The 23525-nt window shown below is 38.9% G+C and overlaps 3 protein-coding genes across 4 annotated transcripts in view; 2 read left to right on the top strand and 1 right to left on the bottom strand.

Moving 5' to 3' along the window:
- dgkzb (diacylglycerol kinase, zeta b) overlaps positions 1–11174 on the top strand; it is a gene marked incomplete at its 5' end in the record, with an annotated part of 45903 nt that extends 34729 nt beyond the window's left edge. For both annotated transcript variants that reach the window (XM_079162339.1, XM_079162338.1), the window contains 5 exons: positions 599–642; positions 1082–1202; positions 3591–3627; positions 3719–3818; positions 10421–11174. In XM_079162339.1, coding sequence (XP_079018465.1) covers positions 599–642; positions 1082–1202; positions 3591–3627; positions 3719–3818; positions 10421–10537 — 419 coding nt within the window. In that variant the 3' untranslated portion in view covers positions 10538–11174. The remainder of the gene's footprint in view (positions 1–598; positions 643–1081; positions 1203–3590; positions 3628–3718; positions 3819–10420) is intronic.
- Positions 11175–17201: 6027 nt separating this feature from the next.
- On the top strand, positions 17202–21351 carry mdkb (midkine b; the record flags this gene model as incomplete). Its single annotated transcript, XM_079162340.1, has 4 exons — positions 17202–17286; positions 18761–18934; positions 20086–20244; positions 21244–21351. The coding sequence occupies 4 exons, from the start codon at positions 17202–17204 to the stop codon at positions 21261–21263; spliced, it is 438 nt and encodes a 145-aa protein (XP_079018466.1). The 3' UTR covers positions 21264–21351.
- Positions 21352–23343: 1992 nt separating this feature from the next.
- chrm4b (cholinergic receptor, muscarinic 4b) overlaps positions 23344–23525 on the bottom strand; it is a gene marked incomplete at both ends in the record, with an annotated part of 1302 nt that continues 1120 nt past the window's right edge. Inside the window, one exon of the mRNA XM_079163430.1 lies at positions 23344–23525. This exon is cut by the window's right edge and continues 1120 nt beyond it. Coding sequence (XP_079019556.1) covers positions 23344–23525 — 182 coding nt within the window.

The following is a 23525-nucleotide window of genomic DNA, read 5'->3' as shown; positions in this document are numbered from 1 at the left end:
CTAACTCCTAACCCCTAACTCCTAACCCCTAACCCCTAACCCCTAACCCCTAACTCCTAACCCCTAACTCCTAACCCCTAACCCCTAACTCCTAACTCCTAACTCCTAACTCCTAACCCCTAACCCCTAACTCCTAACTCCTAACTCCTAACCCCTAACTCCTAACTCCTAACTCCTAACTCCTAACCCCTAACCCCTAACTCCTAACTCGTAACCCCTAACCCCTAACTCCTAACCCCTAACTCCTAACCCCTAACTCCTAACTCCTAACTCCTAACCCCTAACCCCTAACTCCTAACTCCTAACCCCTAACCCCTAACCCCTAACTCCTAACTCCTAACCCCTAACTCCTAACTCCTAACTCCTAACCCCTAACCCCTAACCCCTAACTCCTAACTCCTAACTCCTAACTCCTAACCCCTAACCCCTAACCCCTAACTCCTTCTGGTTCTGACGGTCTCTCAGAGTTCTATGAAGTTCAGAAAGTCTAAACATGATCTATCACAGAATCCATCGTATTATGTTTGTAACAGAACGATCTGATTGGCTGTAGAAATAGAAACAGTTGAAGAGTTTTCACTGTAACTTTGTTTTGTAGATGCTGAGTTGATCCACTGCATCAGGACTGAAGACCTGAACAGAGTGAGTGAACCCTCTGAAGCCTGATGCTCATGAACACTTTAACAAAACCTCAACGTCTACATTAATGTGTTCATTTCAACTTTGACTTCACTGGATCTTCACTTTGTTTCTGTTGGGAACTCTGTGTTCATTTATTCCTCAACCAGCACCTCGTTCCTCGTACGTGTTCCACTAAGTCAGGGGTGTCAAACTCATTGTTGCTCAGGGGCCGCATCAGCATCAGCATCAGCATCAGCATCAGCATCAGCATCATGGTCGCCCCCAAAGGGCCGGTGGGGGGGGGGCTGCTGCTGCTGCTGCTGCTGCTGCTGCTGCACATACGCTGGTGGAGGTGTGTGCACGCGGATCGGGGAGGAGCTCCGCCGTGCGCGATTTAAAATATGTTGTTGTTGTTGTTGATGACTATGTTGTTGTTGTTGTTGTTGTTGTTGTGGTGCAGCTGACGGAGCTCCACCAGCAGGGGGCAGACCTCCTGCTGCAGGACGAGGCCGGCTGCACTCTGCTGCATCACGCTGTGGAGAACGAGAGCAGAGAGATCCTCAAGTACCTCATCGACCACGGTGAGAGAAGACACACACACTACACACACTGTACACAAACACACTACACACTGTATACACTGTACACACACTATATACACACAGTATACAAACACACTCAAACTCTGTATACACAGTACAAAAAACTGTATACTCACTGTATACACTATACACACTGTACACACACTGTATACACATTGTACACACATTGTACTAATCAGGAGAACACCAGAGTACCGTATGAAGGAATACTTCTAATGTAATGAGATAAAATGCACTAAGTAAAATACTAGTATGAGTTTAGGATGTGTTTCCTGTTTCCTGATTCCTGTTTCCTGTTTCCTGTTTCCTGTTTCCTGTTTGTGTCTGACCTCTTTAGCTCTTCTGTCTCTTATTGGGTGAAAACCTTCATCTGTTTAAATATGAATCATTTCTATAATCACATTTGTGCTTCATTAGAATGCAGATCAGTTTAAGACACAGAAGCTTTCTATAAAATACATGAAGCAGAAGTTTGTTGTTTTCTGAGTTTAAACGTTTAAAAGGATTCTGACGGTTTCAGTTTGTTTGTAGAGAAGCTCCGGTCCACTAGGGGGCGCCAGCAGCACACCGACCCCTGCTCGCGTGTTTCGGTGCTTATAATAAGTATATTATATTTTCTCACTTTTTTTACTGTGATCAGCAGAAAAAGACTCGTTCACTTTGACATTTAAGGTCTTTTTCTGTTAAGTGTTTAAAAAAGGCCAAATTTAATCCCCTTTGAAAATGATGAAGCTGTCTTTTTATAGGCACTGTTATTAAATATATAATTTAAAGACAGTTTATTTTGTAATAACGGTAAGCTGGTTCTCAGTTGACAGAGTAGTTTAGACCAGTTGTTCTCTTTCCACACGCTTGTATTCTGAATTCAGACGTTATTGTTCTCTGGTATGAGCAGCAGGAGAAGCTCCAGCCTCCTCACTGCCGTCTGACAGCTGCACAACATGTCACTGAGTCAGAAAGAGTTCCTCAACATTCCTGTTGGTTCAGTGTGTTCAACATAAATATGACACAACAACATAATATATGTTGTTATATTAACACCATATATGTTGTTAATATAACAACATAACCTTTGTGGGAGCAGAAGAAGAAGAACGTCACATTACCTGATTCATGACATAACAGAAGACGGTCTGCAGACACTTTAAGAAAAGCTTCTATGAGACACACACACACACATCAATACACACACAAATATTAATTGAACATTTGAAATCATTTCTGTGAATTCTTTAGTTTGACTCTACTTTTTAGTTTCTTTCTTTCTTATCTTTATTTAATAAAGCTTTTAGCTTTAGCCATTATCTCCTTTATCTCCATTATCTCCTTTAGCTCCTTTATCTCCTTCATCTCCTTCATCTCCTTTATCTCCTTCATCTCCTTTATCTCCTTTATCTCCATTAGCTCCTTTAACTCCTTTATCTCCATTATCTCCTTTATCTCCATTATCTCCTTTATCTCCTTTATCTCCTTTATCTCCTTCATCTCCTTTATCTCCTTTAGCTCCTTTATCTCCTTTATCTCCTTCATCTCCATTATCTCCTTTATCTCCATTATCTCCTTTATCTCCATTAGCTCCTTTAGCTCCTTTATCTCCATTATCTCCTTTATCTCCATTAGCTCCTTTAGCTCCTTTATCTCCTTTAGCTCCTTTATCTCCATTAGCTCCTTTATCTACTTTAGCTCCATTATCTCCTTTAGCTCCTTTAGCTCCATTATCTCCTTTATCTCCTTTAGCTCCTTTATCTCCTTTAGCTCCTTTAACTCCTTTATCTCCATTATCTCCTTTATCTCCTTTAGCTCCTTTAACTCCTTTATCTCCATTATCTCCTTTATCTCCATTATCTCCTTTAGCTCCTTTAGCTCCTTTAGCTCCTTTATCTCCTTTAGCTCCTTTAACTCCTTTATCTCCTTTAGCTCCTTTAGCTCCATTATCTTCATTATCTCCTTTATCTCCTTTATCTCCTTTAACTCCTTTATCTTCATTATCTCCTTTATCTCCTTTAGCTCCTTTATCTCCATTAGCTCCTTTATCTCCTTTAACTCCTTTATCTCCTTTAGCTCCTTTAGCTCCATTATCTTCATTATCTCCTTTAGCTCTGTTATAATCATTGTTTTTATGTGCGAACTAATCTGAACACAAACAACTTTGGAACATATTCAAACGTTCATTTTAACGTTTTTAACTGTAAACGTAACATGAATATTCTGCTGTTTTATAATCTTTGACTTTAAAAACATTTTGTTGGTTTGTTCACTTGAATCAATTAATCGTTCATATATATATTTATTCATGTTCTTCATATTGTATTCTAAAGATAATACAGTTTATTGATGTTTCTAAATGCATTTTGTGTGATTCTTTAGTGCCCACGTCTCACCTGGACATAACGGAGAAGGAGACGTGAGTCAAGTTTCTTTTAAAATACCTGTTTAGACTTTCTCTGAATACTTTAAACTGTTTGTGTTATTAATATTCATGTTTTGTTCTCCAGAGGTGAGACGGCGCTCCACAAAGCCGCCTCCTCCTGTCAGAGGAGCATCTGTCACTACCTGGTGGAGGCCGGGGCGTCGCTCATGAAGACCGACCTGCAGGTAAACCGTCACTCACCTGTAACACACCTGTAACACACACTGACACGTTCACACTGTGAGCAACACACTCCACCTGGCAGCTGAGAGGGGAGTGACTCCTCCCACCTGAAGAGAGACGTTCAAAGCTTCTCGCTTCTCTACAACATTTCTCTGAATGTCTGGAAGTCAAACTTTGAATCCATCCAGAGTCACTAAGAAGCCCAGAAGTAAAGAAACGTTTTCAGTTATTGACTTCACAAACGTTGGGAACTCTAGATGAAGTTAATAAATAAAGCATGAGAGCATCATGATTTCTGACTGACGCTCTTTTAAAGATCTCGTGTCATCAACTGGAGAATTAGCGCCACCTAATGTTTGTCTGCATCTTCTTTACTGCACTCTACTGTTTCTTTACTGCACTCTACTGTGTTTTTTTACTGCACTCTACTGTGTTTCTTTACTGCACTCTACTGTGTTTCTTTACTGCACTCTACTGTGTTTCTTTACTGCACTCTACTGTTTCTTTACTGCACTCTACTGTGTTTCTTTACTGCACTCTACTGTTTCTTTACTGCACTCTACTGTGTTTCTTTACTGCACTCTACTGTGTTTCTTTACTGCACTCTACTGTGTTTCTTTACTGAACTCTACTGTTTCTTTACTGCACTCTACTGTTTTTTTACTGAACTCCACATAGTTTTCTGTATTTTTTTGTAATTATAGGTAAAATATACCGAAATATATATAATCAAAATATACTCTGATTGTGACACAAGAACATTGTTATTGATAACAGTTGAAACACATCACATTACATTACAGTCATTGAGCAGACGCTTTTATCCAAAGCGACTTATAATCAGTGTGTTCAACATAGTGTTCAAGAGAACTACTCGTCACCAGAAGTCATGAGTGCATCTCCTTTAAACATCTCAGAGCAGAAACCAGAGCAGACGTACAGAAACACACTAGCATGAACACAACCAGTGCTGAGAGGAAGGCTCAGGGTAGAGCTTCATGAAGAGGTGAGTCTTCAGCCTGATGGAAGATGGGCAGCGACTCTGCTGTCCTGACGTCAGTGGGGAGTTCATTCCACCATCGTGGGGCCAGGACAGAGACCAGAGACCGGGTCCATCGGCCGCAGGGACCTCTGAGCGACGGGGAACCGATCGCCCCGAGGCAGCAGAGCCAAGTGGTCGGGGGGGTGTAGGGCTAGACCATGGCCTGGAGACAGGAAGGAGCTGTTCCTTTCACTGCCCTGTAGGCTAGCACCAGAGTCTGAACCTGTAGGCTAGCACCAGAGTCTGAACCTGTAGACTAGCACCAGAGTCTGAACCTGTAGGCTAGCACCAGAGTCTGAACCTGTAGGCTAGCACCAGAGTCTGAACCTGTAGGCTAGCACCAGAGTCTGAACCTGTAGACTAGCACCAGAGTCTGAACCTGTAGGCTAGCACCAGAGTCTGAACCTGTAGGCTAGCACCAGAGTCTGAACCTGTAGACTAGCACCAGAGTCTGAACCTGTAGACTAGCACCAGAGTCTGAACCTGTAGGCTAGCACCAGAGTCTGAACCTGTAGACTAGCACCAGAGTCTGAACCTGTAGACTAGCACCAGAGTCTGAACCTGTAGACTAGCACCAGAGTCTGAACCTGTAGACTAGCACCAGAGTCTGAACCTGTAGGCTAGCACCAGAGTCTGAACCTGTAGACTAGCACCAGAGTCTGAACCTGTAGGCTAGCACCAGAGTCTGAACCTGTAGGCTAGCACCAGAGTCTGAACCTGTAGACTAGCACCAGAGTCTGAACCTGGATGAGAGCTCTTACAGGGAGCCAGTGTAGAGCACGGTGAAGGGAGGTTGTGGGAGAACTTGGGGCGATCGAACACCAGACGAGCTGCAGCTTTCTGGACGAGCTCCAGAGGTCTGATGGCCGACGCCGGGGCTCCAGCAAGTAGAGAGCTGCAGTAGACCAGGAGGGAGATGAGGACGGAGCAGGTCCTAGATGAGGACCTGCTCCGTCTCCTCAGTGAGGAAGAGGAGAATCCTCCTGATGTTGGCGTCACCACATAAGAACATTGTTGTTGATAACAGCTGAAACATTATTTTGACACTCAGCATTAACCAGCTTCCTGCTTTATGAGTCAGTGATGCGTTCAGGGTCCTCCAGCCTGAATCTGTCCCAGCGACTCTTTGAAAGGTCTCCAGCTCAGTTTGACCCACTTCTTAAAGTGATTAATGTTGTGTGTCATTGAGAGACGAAGCGCCGCAGGATCCCCGGCAGACACACAATGGCTGCCGCTCACCGTTGCCATGGTGAAGGCAGTGGTAACAGGAAGCAGCCCATAATCTCAGTTTTCATTCTTCTTCTTCTCCAGCGAATGAAAAGAGTTCATGTGTTCCTCAGTGTGTGAAGGGTTAGAGAGGAGGGTTATCATCCTGCTGCAGCATCGCTTTATGTTTTATTGCCTTTTGAATGTTTCCTTACAAACAAATGTATTCTACATATTTAATGTAGAATCAATGTATTCAACATATTTAATGTAGAATCAATGTATTCTACATATTTAATGTAGAATCAATGTATTCTACATATTTAATGTAAGATCAATGTATTCTACATATTTAATGTAGAATCAATGTATTCTACATATTTAATGTAGGATCAATGTATTCTACATATTTAATGTAGGATCAATATATTATACTTATTTAATGTAGAATCAATGTATTATCCTTATTTAATGTAGGATCAATGTATTCTACATATTTAATGTAGGATCAATGTATTCTACATATTTAATGTAGGATCAATGTATTCTACATATTTCATGTAGGATCAATGTATTATACTTATTTAATGTAGAATCAATGTATTCAACATATGTAATGTAGGATCAATGTATTCTACATATGTAATGTAGGATCAATGTATTCTACATATTTAATGTAGAATCAATGTATTCAACATATGTAACGTAGGATCAATGTATTCTACATATTTAACGTAGAATCAATGTATTCTACATATTTAATGTAGGATCAATGTATTCTACATATTTAATGTAGGATCAATATATTATACTTATTTAATGTAGAATCAATGTATTATACTTATTTAATGTAGAATCAATGTATTCTACTTATTTAATGTAGAATCAATGTATTCAACATATGTAATGTAGGATCAATGTATTCTACATATTTAATGTAGAATCAATGTATTATACTTATTTAATGTAGGATCAATGTATTCTACTTATTTAATGTAGAATCAATGTATTCAACATATGTAATGTAGGATCAATATATTATACTTATTTAATGTAGAATCAATGTATTATACTTATTTAATGTAGGATCAATGTATTCTACTTATTTAATGTAGAATCAATGTATTCAACATATGTAATGTAGGATCAATATATTATACTTATTTAATGTAGAATCAATGTATTCTACTTATTTAATGTAGAATCAATGTATTCAACATATGTAATGTAGGATCAATATATTATACTTATTTAATGTAGAATCAATGTATTATACTTATTTAATGTAGGATCAATGTATTCTACTTATTTAATGTAGAATCAATGTATTCAACATATGTAATGTAGGATCAATATATTATACTTATTTAATGTAGAATCAATGTATTATACTTATTTAATGTAGGATCAATGTATTCTACTTATTTAATGTAGAATCAATGTATTCAACATATGTAATGTAGGATCAATGTATTCTACATATGTAATGTAGGATCAATATATTATACTTATTTAATGTAGAATCAATGTATTATACTTATTTAATGTAGGATCAATGTATTCTACTTATTTAATGTAGAATCAATGTATTCTACATATTTAATGTAGGATCAATATATTCTACATATTTAATGTAGAATCAATGTATTATACTTATTTAATGTAGGATCAATGTATTCTACTTATTTAATGTAGAATCAATGTATTCAACATATGTAATGTAGGATCAATGTATTCTACATATGTAATGTAGGATCAATGTATTCTACATATTTAATGTAGAATCAATGTATTCAACATATGTAACGTAGGATCAATGTATTCTACATATGTAACGTAGGATCAATGTATTCTACATATTTAATGTAGGATTAATGTATTCTACATATTTAATGTAGGATCAATGTATTCAACATATTTAATGTAGGATCAATGTATTCTACATATTTAATGTAGAATCAATGTATTCTACATATTTAGCGTAGGATCAATGTATTCCACATATTTAATGTAGGATTAATGTATTCTACATATTTAATGTAGGATCAATGTATTCAACATATTTAATGTAGGATCAATGTATTCTACATATTTAATGTAGAATCAATGTATTCTACATATTTAATGTAGAATCAATGTATTCAACATATGTAACGTAGGATCAATGTATTCTACATATTTAACGTAGGATCAATGTATTCAACATATGTAACGTAGGATCAATGTATTCTACATATGTAATGTAGGATCAATGTATTCTACATATTTAACGTAGGATCAATGTATTCTACATATGTAATGTAGGATCAATGTATTCTACATATTTAACGTAGGATCAATGTATTCTACATATTTAATGTAGAATCAATGTATTCAACATATGTAACGTAGGATCAATGTATTCTACATATTTAATGTAGGATCAATGTATTCTACTTATTTAATGTAGGATCAATGTATTCTACATATTTAATGTAGGATCAATGTATTCTACATATTTAATGTAGGATCAATGTATTCTACATATTTAACGTAGAATCAATGTATTCAACATATGTAACGTAGGATCAATGTATTCTACATATTTAACGTAGAATCAATGTATTCAACATATGTAACGTAGGATCAATGTATTCAACATATGTAATGTAGGATCAATGTATTCTACATATTTAACGTAGGATCAATGTATTCTACATATTTAATGTAGAATCAATGTATTCTACATATTTAACGTAGGATCAATGTATTCTACATATTTAACGTAGAATCAATGTATTCAACATATGTAACGTAGGATCAATGTATTCAACATATGTAACGTAGGATCAATGTATTCTACATATTTAACGTAGGATCAATGTATTCTACATATTTAATGTAGAATCAATGTATTCTACATATTTAACGTAGGATCAATGTATTCTACATATTTAACGTAGAATCAATGTATTCAACATATGTAATGTAGGATCAATGTATTCTACATATTTAACATAGGATCAATGTATTCTACATATTTAATGTAGAATCAATGTATTCAACATATGTAATGTAGGATCAATGTATTCTACATATTTAACGTAGAATCAATGTATTCTACATATGTAATGTAGGATCAATGTATTCAACATATGTAACGTAGGATCAATGTATTCAACATATGTAACGTAGGATCAATGTATTCTACATATTTAACGTAGGATCAATGTATTCTACATATTTAATGTAGAATCAATGTATTCTACATATTTAACGTAGGATCAATGTATTCTACATATTTAACGTAGAATCAATGTATTCAACATATGTAATGTAGGATCAATGTATTCTACATATTTAACGTAGGATCAATGTATTCTACATATTTAATGTAGAATCAATGTATTCAACATATGTAATGTAGGATCAATGTATTCTACATATGTAACGTAGGATCAATGTATTCTACATATGTAATGTAGGATCAATGTATTCAACATATGTAACGTAGGATCAATGTATTCTACATATGTAACGTAGGATCAATGTATTCTACATATTTAACGTAGGATCAATGTATTCTACATATTTAACGTAGGATCAATGTATTCTACATATTTAATGTAGAATCAATGTATTCTACATATTTAGGATCAATGTATTCTACATATTTAATGTAGAATCAATGTATTCTACATATTTATGATCAATGTATTCTACATATTTAATGTAGAATCAATGTATTCTACATATTTATGATCAATGTATTCTACATATTTAATGTAGAATCAATGTATTCTACATATTTATGATCAATGTATTCTACATATTTAGGGATCAAATGGAATATTGTCCCCTTCAATCTAAAGTAGAGTCTCATTTATTACAAACATTATTAAAACCCAGAAAACATTTACAAAAGTATGAAATCTTTAGTATTTAAAGTTATGTACCAGTGGACATGTGGAGAGTTCCTTTAATGTGTTTCTGTACTTTATTGTACTTTACTGTGTTTTTGTACTTTACTGTGTTTTAGTACTTTACTGTGTTTCTGTACTTTATTGTACTTTACTGTGTTTTTGTACTTTACTGTGTTTCTGTACTACACTACTCGTGTTTTAGCCTGTATGAGCTGATGAGATCAACTACAATCATCTTTTGAGGGAAGAAATTCTCCAATAATCAGAATAATATTTGAGCCTTAATATCTTTGAATGTTTGGATCTAGAAGCGTGTGAAAAATAAGACGTCTCTGTCTTTCATATTTCAATATGTCAGATACATATTTATTCAGCTGAATATATGTGTATGTATATATATATATATATATATATATATATACATGAATAATATTTAAAGTCCTTTGTGTTTCAGGGCGAGACTCCCAAACATCGCGCTGAGAAGGCCGACGACCAGGAACTGACTGAATATCTGGAGAACCGGCAACATCAGCAGATGATCCAGAGGGAGGACCACGAGACGGCGGTCTGAGGTCCTCACGGCGGTCTGAGGTCCTCACGGCGGTCTGAGGTCCTCACGGCGGTCTGAGGTCCTCACGGCGGTCTGAGGTCCTCCAGCTTCAGCTTCTCTCCTCCCAAACCTCTGAAGAGTCCAAAGAGAGAAGAGGACTCAGGAGACACATTGACATGGACTGTTGTTGTTGTTGTTCATTCGTCCCTTTCAGAGAGCTGAGATGATGTTTTTCTTTCTGGTAAAGTCGAGTTTAGCTTCAGTCCAAACTATAAAAAGCCTCTGAACACTAAAGTCAATTCAAACTCGACTCTCAGATCTGCTTCAGCAGCGTTCATGAATGTTTGGATGCGTCTTCATGGACGAGACGCGCTCATTGTGATGTTTCTGTTTGTTCACACGTTGGATATTTAACTTAGACGCAGATGAATTTAGCTATTTATGATTAATTTGTAGAGATTAAAAAATAAAAACAGGTTGTGCTTTGAGATCAAACTCGACTGCTTCAGACTGAATTTTAGATATTTCAGTCGACATATGAGATGTTTGTCTGTTACATAACTAAAGCAGGAAGCTGTGTGTGTGTGTGTGTAGCTGAGAGACTCGTCTGTTCCATAATAAACGAGATGAACAGTCAGAATGACGTCATCCTGCATGAGATCACAGGAACAACTGTCTGTTCATCATGTCTGACCTGCAATAAAAAGCATGTCGGCACGTCTTCTGAGAGGAAAATGAAATTATTCCATTTAGAGTTAAACAGTCATCATCTTCATCATCTTCATCATTGTTATTCCTTTACATCAACGTCATCACATCAGACTGATCCACGAGAAAACACACTATCAACACACGACAAGAAGAAAATACATCCTGAAGAACCTCGAGGAGGACCTGAAGAAAGACCAGGAGGAGGACCTGAAGGACCTCTAGGAGGACCTGAAGAAAGACCAGAAGGAGGACCTGAAGGACCTCTAGGAGGACCTGAAGAAAGACCAGAAGGAGGACCTGAAGGACCTCTAGGAGGACCTGAAGAAAGACCAGAAGGAGGACCTGAAGGACCTCTAGGAGGACCTGAAGAAAGACCAGGAGGAGGACCTGAAGGACCTCTAGGAGGACCTGAAGAAAGACCAGGAGGAGGACCTGAAGAACCTCGAGGAGGACCTGAAGAAAGACCAGAAGGAGGACCCGAAGGCCCTCTAGGAGGACCTGAAGAAAGACCAGAAGGAGGACCTGAAGGACCTCTAGGAGGACCTGAAGAAAGACCAGGAGGAGGACCTGAAGGACCTCTAGGAGGACCTGAAGAAAGACCAGGAGGAGGACCTGAAGGACCTCTAGGAGGACCTGAAGAAAGACCAGGAGGAGGACCCGAAGGACCTCTAGGAGGACCTGAAGAAAGACCAGAAGGAGGACCCGAAGGACCTCTAGGAGGACCTGAAGAAAGACCAGAAGGAGGACCCGAAGGACCTCTAGGAGGACCTGAAGAAAGACCAGAAGGAGGACCCGAAGGACCTCTAGGAGGACCTGAAGAAAGACCAGAAGGAGGACCCGAAGGACCTCTAGGAGGACCTGAAGAAAGACCAGAAGGAGGACCTGAACCTAACCCTAACGGCTTCTTTTATTGAAGTAAAATAAGTTCAAGTAAAACAGAACGTCAGAGATGAACTGTGACACACACACACACACACACTCTCTCTCTCTCTCTCTCTCTCTCTCTCTCTCTCTCTCTCTCTCTCTCTCTCTCTCTCTCTCTCTCTCTCTCTCTCTCTCTCTCTCTCTCTCTCTCTCTCTCTCTCTCTCTCTCTCTCTCTCTCTCACACACACACACACACTCTTCACTTTATGTTAATGAGCTGAGCTTGTTTTGTTCCTCAGTGTTTGGATTAAAGCTTGTGATGTCGTGTGTGTGTGTGTGTGTGTGTGTGTGTGTGTGTGTGTGTGTGTGTGTGTGTGTGTGTGTGTGTGTGTGTGTTCAGCAGCAGAGACAGAAGTCTTCCTCTCTTCAGTCGACCGGCTGCTCCTCTGAGCTCAGCAAGTGAGTTTTGATCTTTTACACTTTTCACTGAATCTGAGTTCATTTATTAACATTTATACGTGTACATATGTACATGTACGTGTATAAATACGTACATGTACATATGTACACGTATAACTATGTACATATGTATATATGACTGATTAATGGTGTTGATCAGATTTAATCTGCTACTTTTTAAATAAATCTTTAATCATTCGAGTCACTTGAAGCTGAAACGCTTTTCTTAAATGATTTATATTAAATTATATTTGATATATTTAACTCTTGACCTGTAAACAATAAACATATCTGTAAATATATATTTCCTGATTTAGCATGATTTTACTGTTTATTTTTGTAATTCTTAATTTAAAACAAACAAGAAAGAGTTTGTAATATATAATCTTATATTCTGTAATATTTACTGTTTTTATCTCTTCTGTGGTTTTTCTTTGTAGAAGATGTTTACTGAAGCTGCATGTTGTTGTTGTTGTTGTTGTTGTTGTTGTTGTTGTTGCAGTCAGCTGGAGGAGTTACATTCCTGCATTTCTAGCTTTATATTTTTATCTAAAATTCTCCAAAAAGTCGTTCTTCCAACAGAAAAACCTTTTGGAGAAACGAGAGTAAAAATCTGTGAATAATCTTTAAATCGTTTGTTTCGTCTTAAATGAATTTAGAAACTTCTTTGGTTTGAATGTTTCCCTCCGGATGTGAGAGTGAACCTGAGATTCAGGAGAACTTCCTCTGAATGTTGCTGGTTTTGACCCAGAGGGAGCATCTCCGTCCTTCATGCAACATTTCAGTGTTTTCTTATGCAAATAGGTTTTTATTGAGGGCGGGGGGGCTTTAGAGAAATGAAACCAGGCTAGGAGAGGCTTTGTTTTGGGCCAATGAATCAGTATTCTTTTGAGGGGAAATCTAAAGGGCTCTTTCAGGCTGCTTGGCCGCCCCCCCCCCCCTCCTCCTCCCCCCTCCTCCCCCTCCTCCTCCTCCTCCTCCTCCTCCCCCTCCTCCTCCTCCCCCTCCTCCTCCTCCTCCCCCTCCTCCCCCTCCTCCTCCTCCTCCTCTTCTTCATTGATGGAGGACAGACTGGAGGCCTGCTGAGAGCCGGTTCTCTCTTCATAAAAGGCCACAGGAGGGGCGGGAGGACCATTGCTTTAATGGAGGCCTGAAAGAGGAGGCTGTCATTTTCTCAACACAATAACAGAGGGAAAGAGGTGCTTTGTGGGTAATTGACTCTCTCCTGTTTCTCAAAGTAGAGCCGAGAGCCCCGCACTACATTTCCTCCTCTGAGCTGATGGATGTTTGTTTGAAGGGAACTCTTTAAATCACGAAGAGAAAAATAAAATCCAGAAATGTGCAGAAGAACAACAGAATAACAGAGTCTGTGATGACAACAGGAACACTATCTGAATACATTAGCCTACTTTCATAATCCTGATGCCGCTCTGACTACAATAGTCAGATTATTAGGCTTAAGCGTTCTGAGGTTTGGGGGGCCGCGGCTGTGAAGGGAGCAGATTTGGACTAAACGTGGACCATCTGGCCCCAGAAGGCCAAACCGGCTCGTATCACGCTACAGACAGCAAGATTACGACCGCAAAAACACAGATATCAGACAGATAGAACTTCAAGCAGGTTTCTACCGATTTAGAACAACTTTTCTGTTCAGACCAAAGTGTTGAAAGATCTGAAAATCCCCCCACATAAGAGCAAGACCCCCAGAGAGAAAGAGGCACAAATCATTTATACTTCAGAGTCTCTTTGTAGTTGTTTTGGGTTTCTTTGAAGTCTCTTTGTAGTTGTTTTGAGTTTCTTTGAAGTCTCTTCGTGGTTGTTTTGAGTTTCTTTGAAGTCTCTTCGTGGTTGGTTTGAGTTTCTTTGAAGTCTCTTTGTGTTGTTTTGGGTTTCTTTGAAGTCTCTTCGTGGTTGGTTTGAGTTTCTTTGAAGTCTCTTCGTGGTTGGTTTGAGTTTCTTTGAAGTCTCTTCGTGGTTGTTTTGAGTTTCTTTGAAGTCTCTTCGTAGTTGGTTTGAGTTTCTTTGAAGTCTCTTCGTGGTTGGTTTGAGTTTCTTTGAAGTCTCTTCGTAGTTGTTTTGAGTTTCTTTGAAGTCTCTTCGTGGTTGGTTTGAGTTTCTTTGAAGTCTCTTCGTGGTTGGTTTGAGTTTCTTTGAAGTCTCTTCGTGGTTGGTTTGAGTTTCTTTGAAGTCTCTTCGTGGTTGTTTTGAGTTTCTTTGAAGTCTCTTCGTAGTTGGTTTGAGTTTCTTTGAAGTCTCTTCGTGGTTGGTTTGAGTTTCTTTGAAGTCTCTTCGTAGTTGTTTTGAGTTTCTTTGAAGTCTCTTCGTGGTTGGTTTGAGTTTCTTTGAAGTCTCTTTGTAGTTGTTTTGAGTTTCTTTGAAGTCTCTTCGTGGTTGTTTTGAGTTTCTTTGAAGTCTCTTTGTAGTTGTTTTGGGTTTCTTTGAAGTCTCTTCATGGTTGTTTTGGGTTTCTTTGAAGTCTCTTCGTGGTTGGTTTGAGTTTCTTTGAAGTCTCTTCGTGGTTGGTTTGAGTTTCTTTGAAGTCTCTTCGTGGTTGGTTTGAGTTTCTTTGAAGTCTCTTCGTGGTTGTTTTGAGTTTCTTTGAAGTCTCTTCGTAGTTGGTTTGAGTTTCTTTGAAGTCTCTTCGTAGTTGGTTTGAGTTTCTTTGAAGTCTCTTCGTGGTTGGTTTGAGTTTCTTTGAAGTCTCTTCGTAGTTGTTTTGAGTTTCTTTGAAGTCTCTTCGTGGTTGGTTTGAGTTTCTTTGAAGTCTCTTTGTAGTTGTTTTGAGTTTCTTTGAAGTCTCTTCGTGGTTGTTTTGAGTTTCTTTGAAGTCTCTTTGTAGTTGTTTTGGGTTTCTTTGAAGTCTCTTCGTAGTTGTTTTGAGTTTCTTTGAAGTCTCTTCGTGGTTGGTTTGAGTTTCTTTGAAGTCTCTTTGTAGTTGTTTTGAGTTTCTTTGAAGTCTCTTCGTGGTTGTTTTGAGTTTCTTTGAAGTCTCTTTGTAGTTGTTTTGAGTTTTTTTGAAGTCTCTTCGTGGTTGGTTTGAGTTTCTTTGAAGTCTCTTTGTAGTTGTTTTGAGTTTTTTTGAAGTCTCTTCGTGGTTGGTTTGAGTTTCTTTGAAGTCTCTTTGTAGTTGTTTTGAGTTTCTTTGAAGTCTCTTTGTAGTTGTTTTGAGTTTTTTTGAAGTCTCTTCGTGGTTGGTTTGAGTTTCTTTGAAGTCTCTTCGTAGTTGTTTTGAGTTTCTTTGAAGTCTCTTCGTAGTTGTTTTGGGTTTCTTTGAAGTCTCTTCGTGGTTGTTTTGAGTTTCTTTGAAGTCTCTTCGTGGTTGTTTTGAGTTTCTTTGAAGTCTCTTTGTAGTTGTTTTGGGTTTCTTTGAAGTCTCTTCGTAGTTGTTTTGGGTTTCTTTGAAGTCTCTTCGTAGTTGTTTTGGGTTTCTTTGAAGTCTCTTCATGGTTGTTTTGGGTTTCTTTGAAGTCTCTTCGTAGTTGTTTTGGGTTTCTTTGAAGTCTCTTCGTAGTTGTTTTGGGTTTCTTTGAAGTCTCTTCGTGGTTGTTTTGAGTTTCTTTGAAGTCTCTTTGTAGTTGTTTTGGGTTTCTTTGAAGTCTCTTCATGGTTGTTTTGGGTTTCTTTGAAGTCTCTTCGTAGTTGTTTTGAGTTTCTTTGAAGTCTCTTCGTAGTTGTTTTGAGTTTCTTTGAAGTCTCTTCGTAGTTGTTTTGGGTTTCTTTGAAGTCTCTTCGTAGTTGTTTTGAGTTTCTTTGAAGTCTCTTCGTGGTTGTTTTGAGTTTCTTTGAAGTCTCTTTGTAGTTGTTTTGGGTTTCTTTGAAGTCTCTTCGTAGTTGTTTTGGGTTTCTTTGAAGTCTCTTCGTGGTTGTTTTGAGTTTCTTTGAAGTCTCTTTGTAGTTGTTTTGGGTTTCTTTGAAGTCTCTTCATGGTTGTTTTGGGTTTCTTTGAAGTCTCTTCGTAGTTGTTTTGAGTTTCTTTGAAGTCTCTTCGTAGTTGTTTTGAGTTTCTTTGAAGTCTCTTCGTGGTTGTTTTGGGTTTCTTTGAAGTCTCTTCATGGTTGTTTTGGGTTTCTTTGAAGTCTCTTCGTAGTTGTTTTGAGTTTCTTTGAAGTCTCTTCGTGGTTGTTTTGAGTTTCTTTGAAGTCTCTTCGTGGTTGTTTTGGGTTTCTTTGAAGTCTCTTCGTAGTTGTTTTGAGTTTCTTTGAAGTCTCTTCGTAGTTGTTTTGGGTTTCTTTGAAGTCTCTTTGTAGTTGTTTTGGGTTTCTTTGAAGTCTCTTCGTGGTTGTTTTGGGTTTCTTTGAAGTCTCTTCGTGGTTGTTTTGGGTTTCTTTGAAGTCTCTTCGTAGTTGTTTTGGGTTTCTTTGAAGTCTCTTCGTGGTTGTTTTGGGTTTCTTTGAAGTCTCTTCGTGGTTGTGTTGTTTTTATGATCGGTATTATATGATAGAAAGGAAACGTTTGTCAAACCATCATCAGCCAGTAATATTTTTTTCATAATAATGCTGAGTAGTAGTAAAGCCTTAACATTGGCTTTAATGTGGGTAGTTAGCTCCCCTTGATGCTCCTGGTTGAACGTTATTTGCAGTGTTTACATCTTTCTGGTCTTAATCCTGTTTCATGATTCTCTCTTCTTCTTCATGTTTGTGTCTCTGCAGAATGCGACGTTTGTTGACAGTGACGCTGCTGCTGCTCGTGGCTCTGACGCTCACCGAGGCCACCAGAAGAGCCAAAAACCACAAAGGTCAGATACTTAAAGACCAGTGAATTCTATCAGGACCAGTTCCCTGTGAAGCAGAACCTCCTTCAATCTGAGATCATGTGAAGAGTGTTAGACTCCATATAGAACCAGACTACGTGAGGCTGCTTTGAGCTACATGCTAACACGCTAATGTTCAACAGTACAAATATACAATCAGAAAGTACTTACTGTACTTACTCTGATGTTCATTCGCGTGCATCGCGCTGGATGTGCCGGAGAGGGGGCGTGGCTTATCGGCCTGAAAGCCGGTCAACTGTCCGTGATGTCAGTGATCGTTAGTTGCAGCCCTACTTGTGTTCTTTCTGCACTTTGTCCAACATCCTTCTGTTCTGTTCACTAGATGCTGACTCAGCGTAGTGCTGTTGGTTCAGAGCCTCTTCATGAGTCTGACGTCATGTTATAGATGCTGTGTGATGATAAAAGCTGTGATTGTGTAGTTCGGTTGTTGGTGTGCGGTGGATCACGCTGCCTTAAAGTACAGTAAATGTACTCAGTTACTTTCCACCACTGAATTTAATGAATGTCATGAATTAAGAGTTAATTCACAAACTAAATCTGGAGATTCGACGTGTTGCAGCAGTTATTTTTGAGATGACAGGTTGTAATTTTCTTCAACCCGTCTGCTTCTGATTGAACTTCACGTTTCCCAGAATGCATTTCATGACAGCAGGAATGTACAGTTTGTGTCCTGTTGAGTGACGATGAACCTGATGAACACGAGTTCACTTCTGTCTTCAAAGTCCAGACGCGTTCAGGCTCGTCTGGTTCTACCGGTTTGTTTCGTCCTCACACTCGACATCACGTTTCAATCTGAACATTCATATTTTTAACCCAAACCACAATCTTTTCCTAAACATAAGCAAGTGTTTATGTTTGAATTCACTACGTTAGCCTGTTTACTGAAGCTCTGAGTGATGCAGTGTTAGAAACCTCCGGCTCTATAAAGAGTTAAAGCTGCATTCTCTCTAGTGTCCACCAGGGGGCGACTCCTCTGGTTGTATAGAAGTCTATGAGAAAATGACTCTACTTCTCTCTTGATTTATTACCTCAGTAAACATTGTAAACATGAGTTTATGGTCTCAATCTCTAGTTTCAAGTCTTCTTCAATACAGCATGATGTTCATTTAGTAAATGATGGTCCATTTAGAGTCACACAGACCATAAAGCAGGGGATGCTTTAGGGGCGGGGCTACACAGTGATTGACAGGTCTCTACCAGAGACGTATACGGCGTCTCTACGTCGCTCCTCCTCAGTCCTAATATGGTCACTTCCTGTTCACTGGTTGCTAAAAAAACAAAGATGGAGACGGACAAAACGCCAAAAATGAGGCTTAGTTTGTAAGCAGAATATTTAATGATTTTGATGTGAAAACAGCAGTGGAGTGAATGTGAACGTGTTTGACCTCTGCTAGAGGTCAGCAGACTGTGGATCAGCTGACTGTGACTCCTCCACCAGGTGGGAAACATGAGAAGACTCGTCCGGCTTCAGAATGCTCCGCTGCAGAGACTCAGTACGGGAAGTGTGTCCCTGAACACGGAGACTGTGGAGACGGTCTGAGAGAGGCCACCTGCAGAGACCAGACCGACCAGATCCACTGCAAGATCCCCTGTAACTGGAAGAAGGACATCAGTGAGACCTGACACACACACACACACACACACACACACACACACACACACACACACACACACACACACACACACACGACACCGTTTTAATCAATGACTTCATTATTCAATTAGTGAATAAATAAATGAGTTCATTGATGAATAACAATAATATAACAACACTCACAGTTTGAATCATTACAGACTGACTCACCTTTACTGAAGGAACGTTTTACTGTCACAGGATATTTGTGTACTGCGGTATTAGTACTTTAACTGTTACATATCTTTACAGCGTGGTATTAGTAAATGATCTTCATCATAACTCTTCATCTTCTCTCTGTGGATCTATTTTAACAGACTCTGGTCTGTAGAAACACAGCGTTCAGCTGTTTTATCTGTTAGAGCCTTTAAACTGATTTCATCAGCTGACTGGATGAACACACGCTGCCCTCTACAGGCCGGAGGAGGAATATTCTGTTCAACAGTACATCAAAGAGTAAACAGCTGATGCACTGACTTCATCAGGAGAATAAATGACAAACAACAACTTTTCATTTCATCAAATGTATCGATAAAGAACATTTAGAATCAAAGTGAAGCACAGACCAACATCAACACGCTTCAATAGTAAATACACAAACAAGTCAACACTGGAGATGATGAAAGAAGCTCAACATGTAAACTTTACTAAACATCGACAACGAGGAAGATGTTGAGTCGATAACGATGATGAATTTAAATCGTACTCTAAACTAAAGAGAAATCCGGTCTTTATTCATTTATGAATCAAACCTTTACTGAGCTCAGTTACCAGATATTTATTGAACTTATTGATCTCATCTGTTTATATTTATCTCAGGCTGACCAATAGAAGGAACCAGGAAGTCAGTTTCAGCTCATAAAGAATTGATTGATCGGTTTAAGTTAACCTCAAACTAATTTCTTCCAAATTGAAACCACTGACTGAAAACAAATGAACCAGAACAAAACAAAAGGATATTAAACATAAAGGGAACATTTATGATGCGCTGGAGGTTCACCACCCGTTTCTTCTCCTTTAAAGTTCCCGGTTTTAATTTGAAGGTCTTAAACATGGATTATGTCTCCAGACACAGTGCAGAATGTTTGATAGAAGGACCTAAACATCTATGTGTGGCGTTTCTCCTCCAGGTGACTGTAAGTATAAGTTCGGTCCGTGGGGATCCTGCGATGCCGACGCCAACACCAAGAGCCGGTCAGGAACCCTGAAGAGAGCGCTGTTCAACGCCGAGTGTCAACCCACCGTCCAGGTGTCCAAACCCTGCTCCCCCAAAGTGAAGAAGACCAGAGGTGAGAGCCGAGAGTCAAACAAAACGAGTGAAATCATGGAATGAATTTCCACACGATTAAACTGCTTTCTTTAAGCATTGAACAATTATGTTGGTCCAACTTAATTTACAACTGTGAAATGAGTTTGATCAACCCAACCCAAATAAATTAGGTTGGACCAACATAACTACTTAATGCTTAAAGAAAGCAGTTTAATCATGTTGAAATTCTTTCCATGATTTTATTAAGTTTGTTGAAAGTGTCCATCTGCTCCTACATTCAATCAACAAAACAAATTACATTTTTAGGACAATTTGAAAACAGTTTTGACAGTTTCACTCTGGAATTTAGAATTTAATTTTGAACAGAATCAGAATTTTATCATTCATGTCACTAAATTAAATCTTTACGTCTCTGGTAGAGACCTGTCAATCACTGTGTAGCCCCGCCCCTAAAGCATCCCCTGCTTTATGGTCTGTGTGACTCTAAATGGACCATCATTTACTAAATGAACATCATGCTGTATTGAAGAAGACTTGAAACTAGAGATTGAGACCATGAACTCATGTTTACAATGTTTACTGAGGTAATAAATCAAGAGAGAAGTAGAGTCATTTTCTCATAGACTTCTATACAACCAGAGGAGTCGCCCCCTGGTGGACACTAGAGAGAATGCAGCTTTAACACATGAAGCATTGACTTCAGAACCGGAGGTTGACGTCTGGTTTAAAGTAGTTTCCTGCTTTGACCTTGAAATAAAATGTCAAAAGTTAAAACATTCGATTTAAAGCGACTTCATTACGCTTATTTTTGCTCTAAATCATGTTTGTGGTTTAAAGGGACAGTAACGCTCCCCTCTAGTCTCTTTATTTCTATATTTAGCGGCACGTTTTTCTTCCTGAAGGAGCTGAAAGAGTTCACTATCAACTAGTTTCAAGGTTTCTATATAAATATAAGTGATATTAGTAATCTGATGATTGATGGACTGAATGAACTCTTTGATCCTCGTTCTCTCTTCAGGGGAGAAGAAGTCAAACTGAAGGATGAACAGAAGAAGACGGATTTCTTCCTCCTCCTTCTCTTCTTCATCAAAAAAAGAAAGAGAGACTCCAAAACCTTTGATTCTTGGCCTCTTTTCACTTTTTATTCTGATTTGATGTATTTGTGTTTCTTTGGATCTCCTCTAGATAATAAGAACAATAATGATGAGAATATTAACTGTGTCCTTGTAGCTCATAGGTAGTTTAACAGTACATCTAGTCCTTTTTACAGTAGCTGATGTTCAATTAACATCCATCATTCTGAAAAGTCTCCAGTTCAGAACCAATTTTAAAATATGTACAAAATTAGAAATGAATCTGTAATGGCTAAAAGAAAATCCTCTATGAAATCTATTTTTTGAACTATAGATTATTGACGTTGCAAGATGAGACTTGTATAAATGAACAAAATAAATACTGTACATTGTTTTGGTGAAGAGTTTGGTCTTTTCTTTGTTCTCCATGAAAGTAAATTTAACTTTGTTTACGTGTTTGTTGACTTCCAGATGTTTGTACATGTGTCCAAAATCACTCACTGTTTACAATACTATGCTGTGAGTGTGTATGACTCACTATGACTCTTTATGACTCACTATAACTCTTCATGACTCACTATGACTCTTTATGACTCACTATAACTCTTCATGACTCACTATGACTCTTTATGACTCACTATAACTCTTCATGACTCACTATAACTCTTCATGACTCACTATGACTCTTTATGACTCACTATAACTCTTCATGACTCACTATGACTCTTCATGACTCACTATGACTCTTTATGACTCACTATAACTCTTCATGACTCACTATAACTCTTCATGACTCACTATGACTCTTTATGACTCACTATAACTCTTCATGACTCACTATGACTCTTCATGACTCACTATGACTCTTTATGACTCACTATAACTCTTCATGACTCACTATAACTCTTCATGACTCACTATGACTCTTTATGACTCACTATAACTCTTCATGACTCACTATAACTCTTCATGACTCACTATGACTCTTTATGACTCACTATAACTCTTCATGACTCACTATGACTCTTCATGACTCACTATAACTCTTCATGACTCACTATGACTCTTTATGACTCACTATAACTCTTCATGACTCACTATGACTCTTCATGACTCACTATAACTCTTTATGACTCTTCATGACTCTTTATGACTCATAACTTTATGACTCTTTATGACTCACTATACTACGACAGGAAAGAGCTTCACTCACAAGAAACGGTGTCACTACAGGATTGATTCAGTATTGTTGATCAGCTGACAGATAAACACAAAGTCTACATGTGGACCTCTAGTTCACTGATGAATCACTTCTCTCTCCTCACGTCTCCGTCACAAGATGAACTGTGGCTTTGGTTAAATGTCGAGTCCGTACGCTCAGAGAGACCACATCCTGAGGTGGTCCAGCTCACATGGAGTCTCAGAGAGATGAGGACACGCGGCGGGGACACACGGCGAGGACACACGGCGAGGACACACGGCGAGGACACACGGCGAGGACACACGGCGAGGACACACGGCGAGGACACACGGCGAGGACACACAGTGAGGACAGGTCATCAGACGTCTCATCATCTTGTGAGGAGATCAAAGGGAGGAGAGGACACCTGCTGATGAAAACACCTTCTAAATAACCACATCATGAGGACAACCTCGATCACAAAAGTCTCTTTGAAAAAGACAAGAAAGTATCTGGTTCTTTGAAGGACAGAAGTCAACTACGACTCCCAAGGTGCATTGCAGCAAGAAACATCCAATCACAGAGCTCAAAAGAAAAGAAGAGAAAAGTTCAAATCATGTACTTTTGAATGTTGGTCAGTTTTGATTTCAGCTGATTCGACATAGTGTCAATAACTTCACTTCTTCAGCTGAGGCTCATGGGAGTTGTAGTGTTTAGAGCCACTCGATAAGGATCAATAATGATGTAATAATTAAATCTGATGGTCAGATCACAGAACTACAGGATCCGTAGTTGACGAACATGCAGGAGGTCGTGAGGAGGAAACCTCTTCAGGGCCCAGCGGGGGGGAAGATCCTCGGCCTTCTCACCGCGGCTTCCTGCTCCGGCAGCGCAGCAGGCTGCAGAAGGTCTTCCTGAAGGTGACGTTGCAGAGGGCGTAGCAGCCGGGGTTGATGGCGCTGTTGACGTAGCAGAGCCAGTAGCCGGCGCTCCACAGGACGCCCGGCACGCACACGTGACAGAAGGCCGCCACGACGGCCATGACGT

This window comes from Pholis gunnellus (genome assembly GCF_910591455.1).
Source record: "Pholis gunnellus genome assembly, chromosome: 7".
In the NCBI taxonomy this organism is placed as follows: Eukaryota; Metazoa; Chordata; class Actinopteri; order Perciformes; family Pholidae; genus Pholis; species Pholis gunnellus.
Note: the sequence above shows the minus strand (reverse complement) of the source record. Positions and strands in the feature narration are given on the sequence as shown.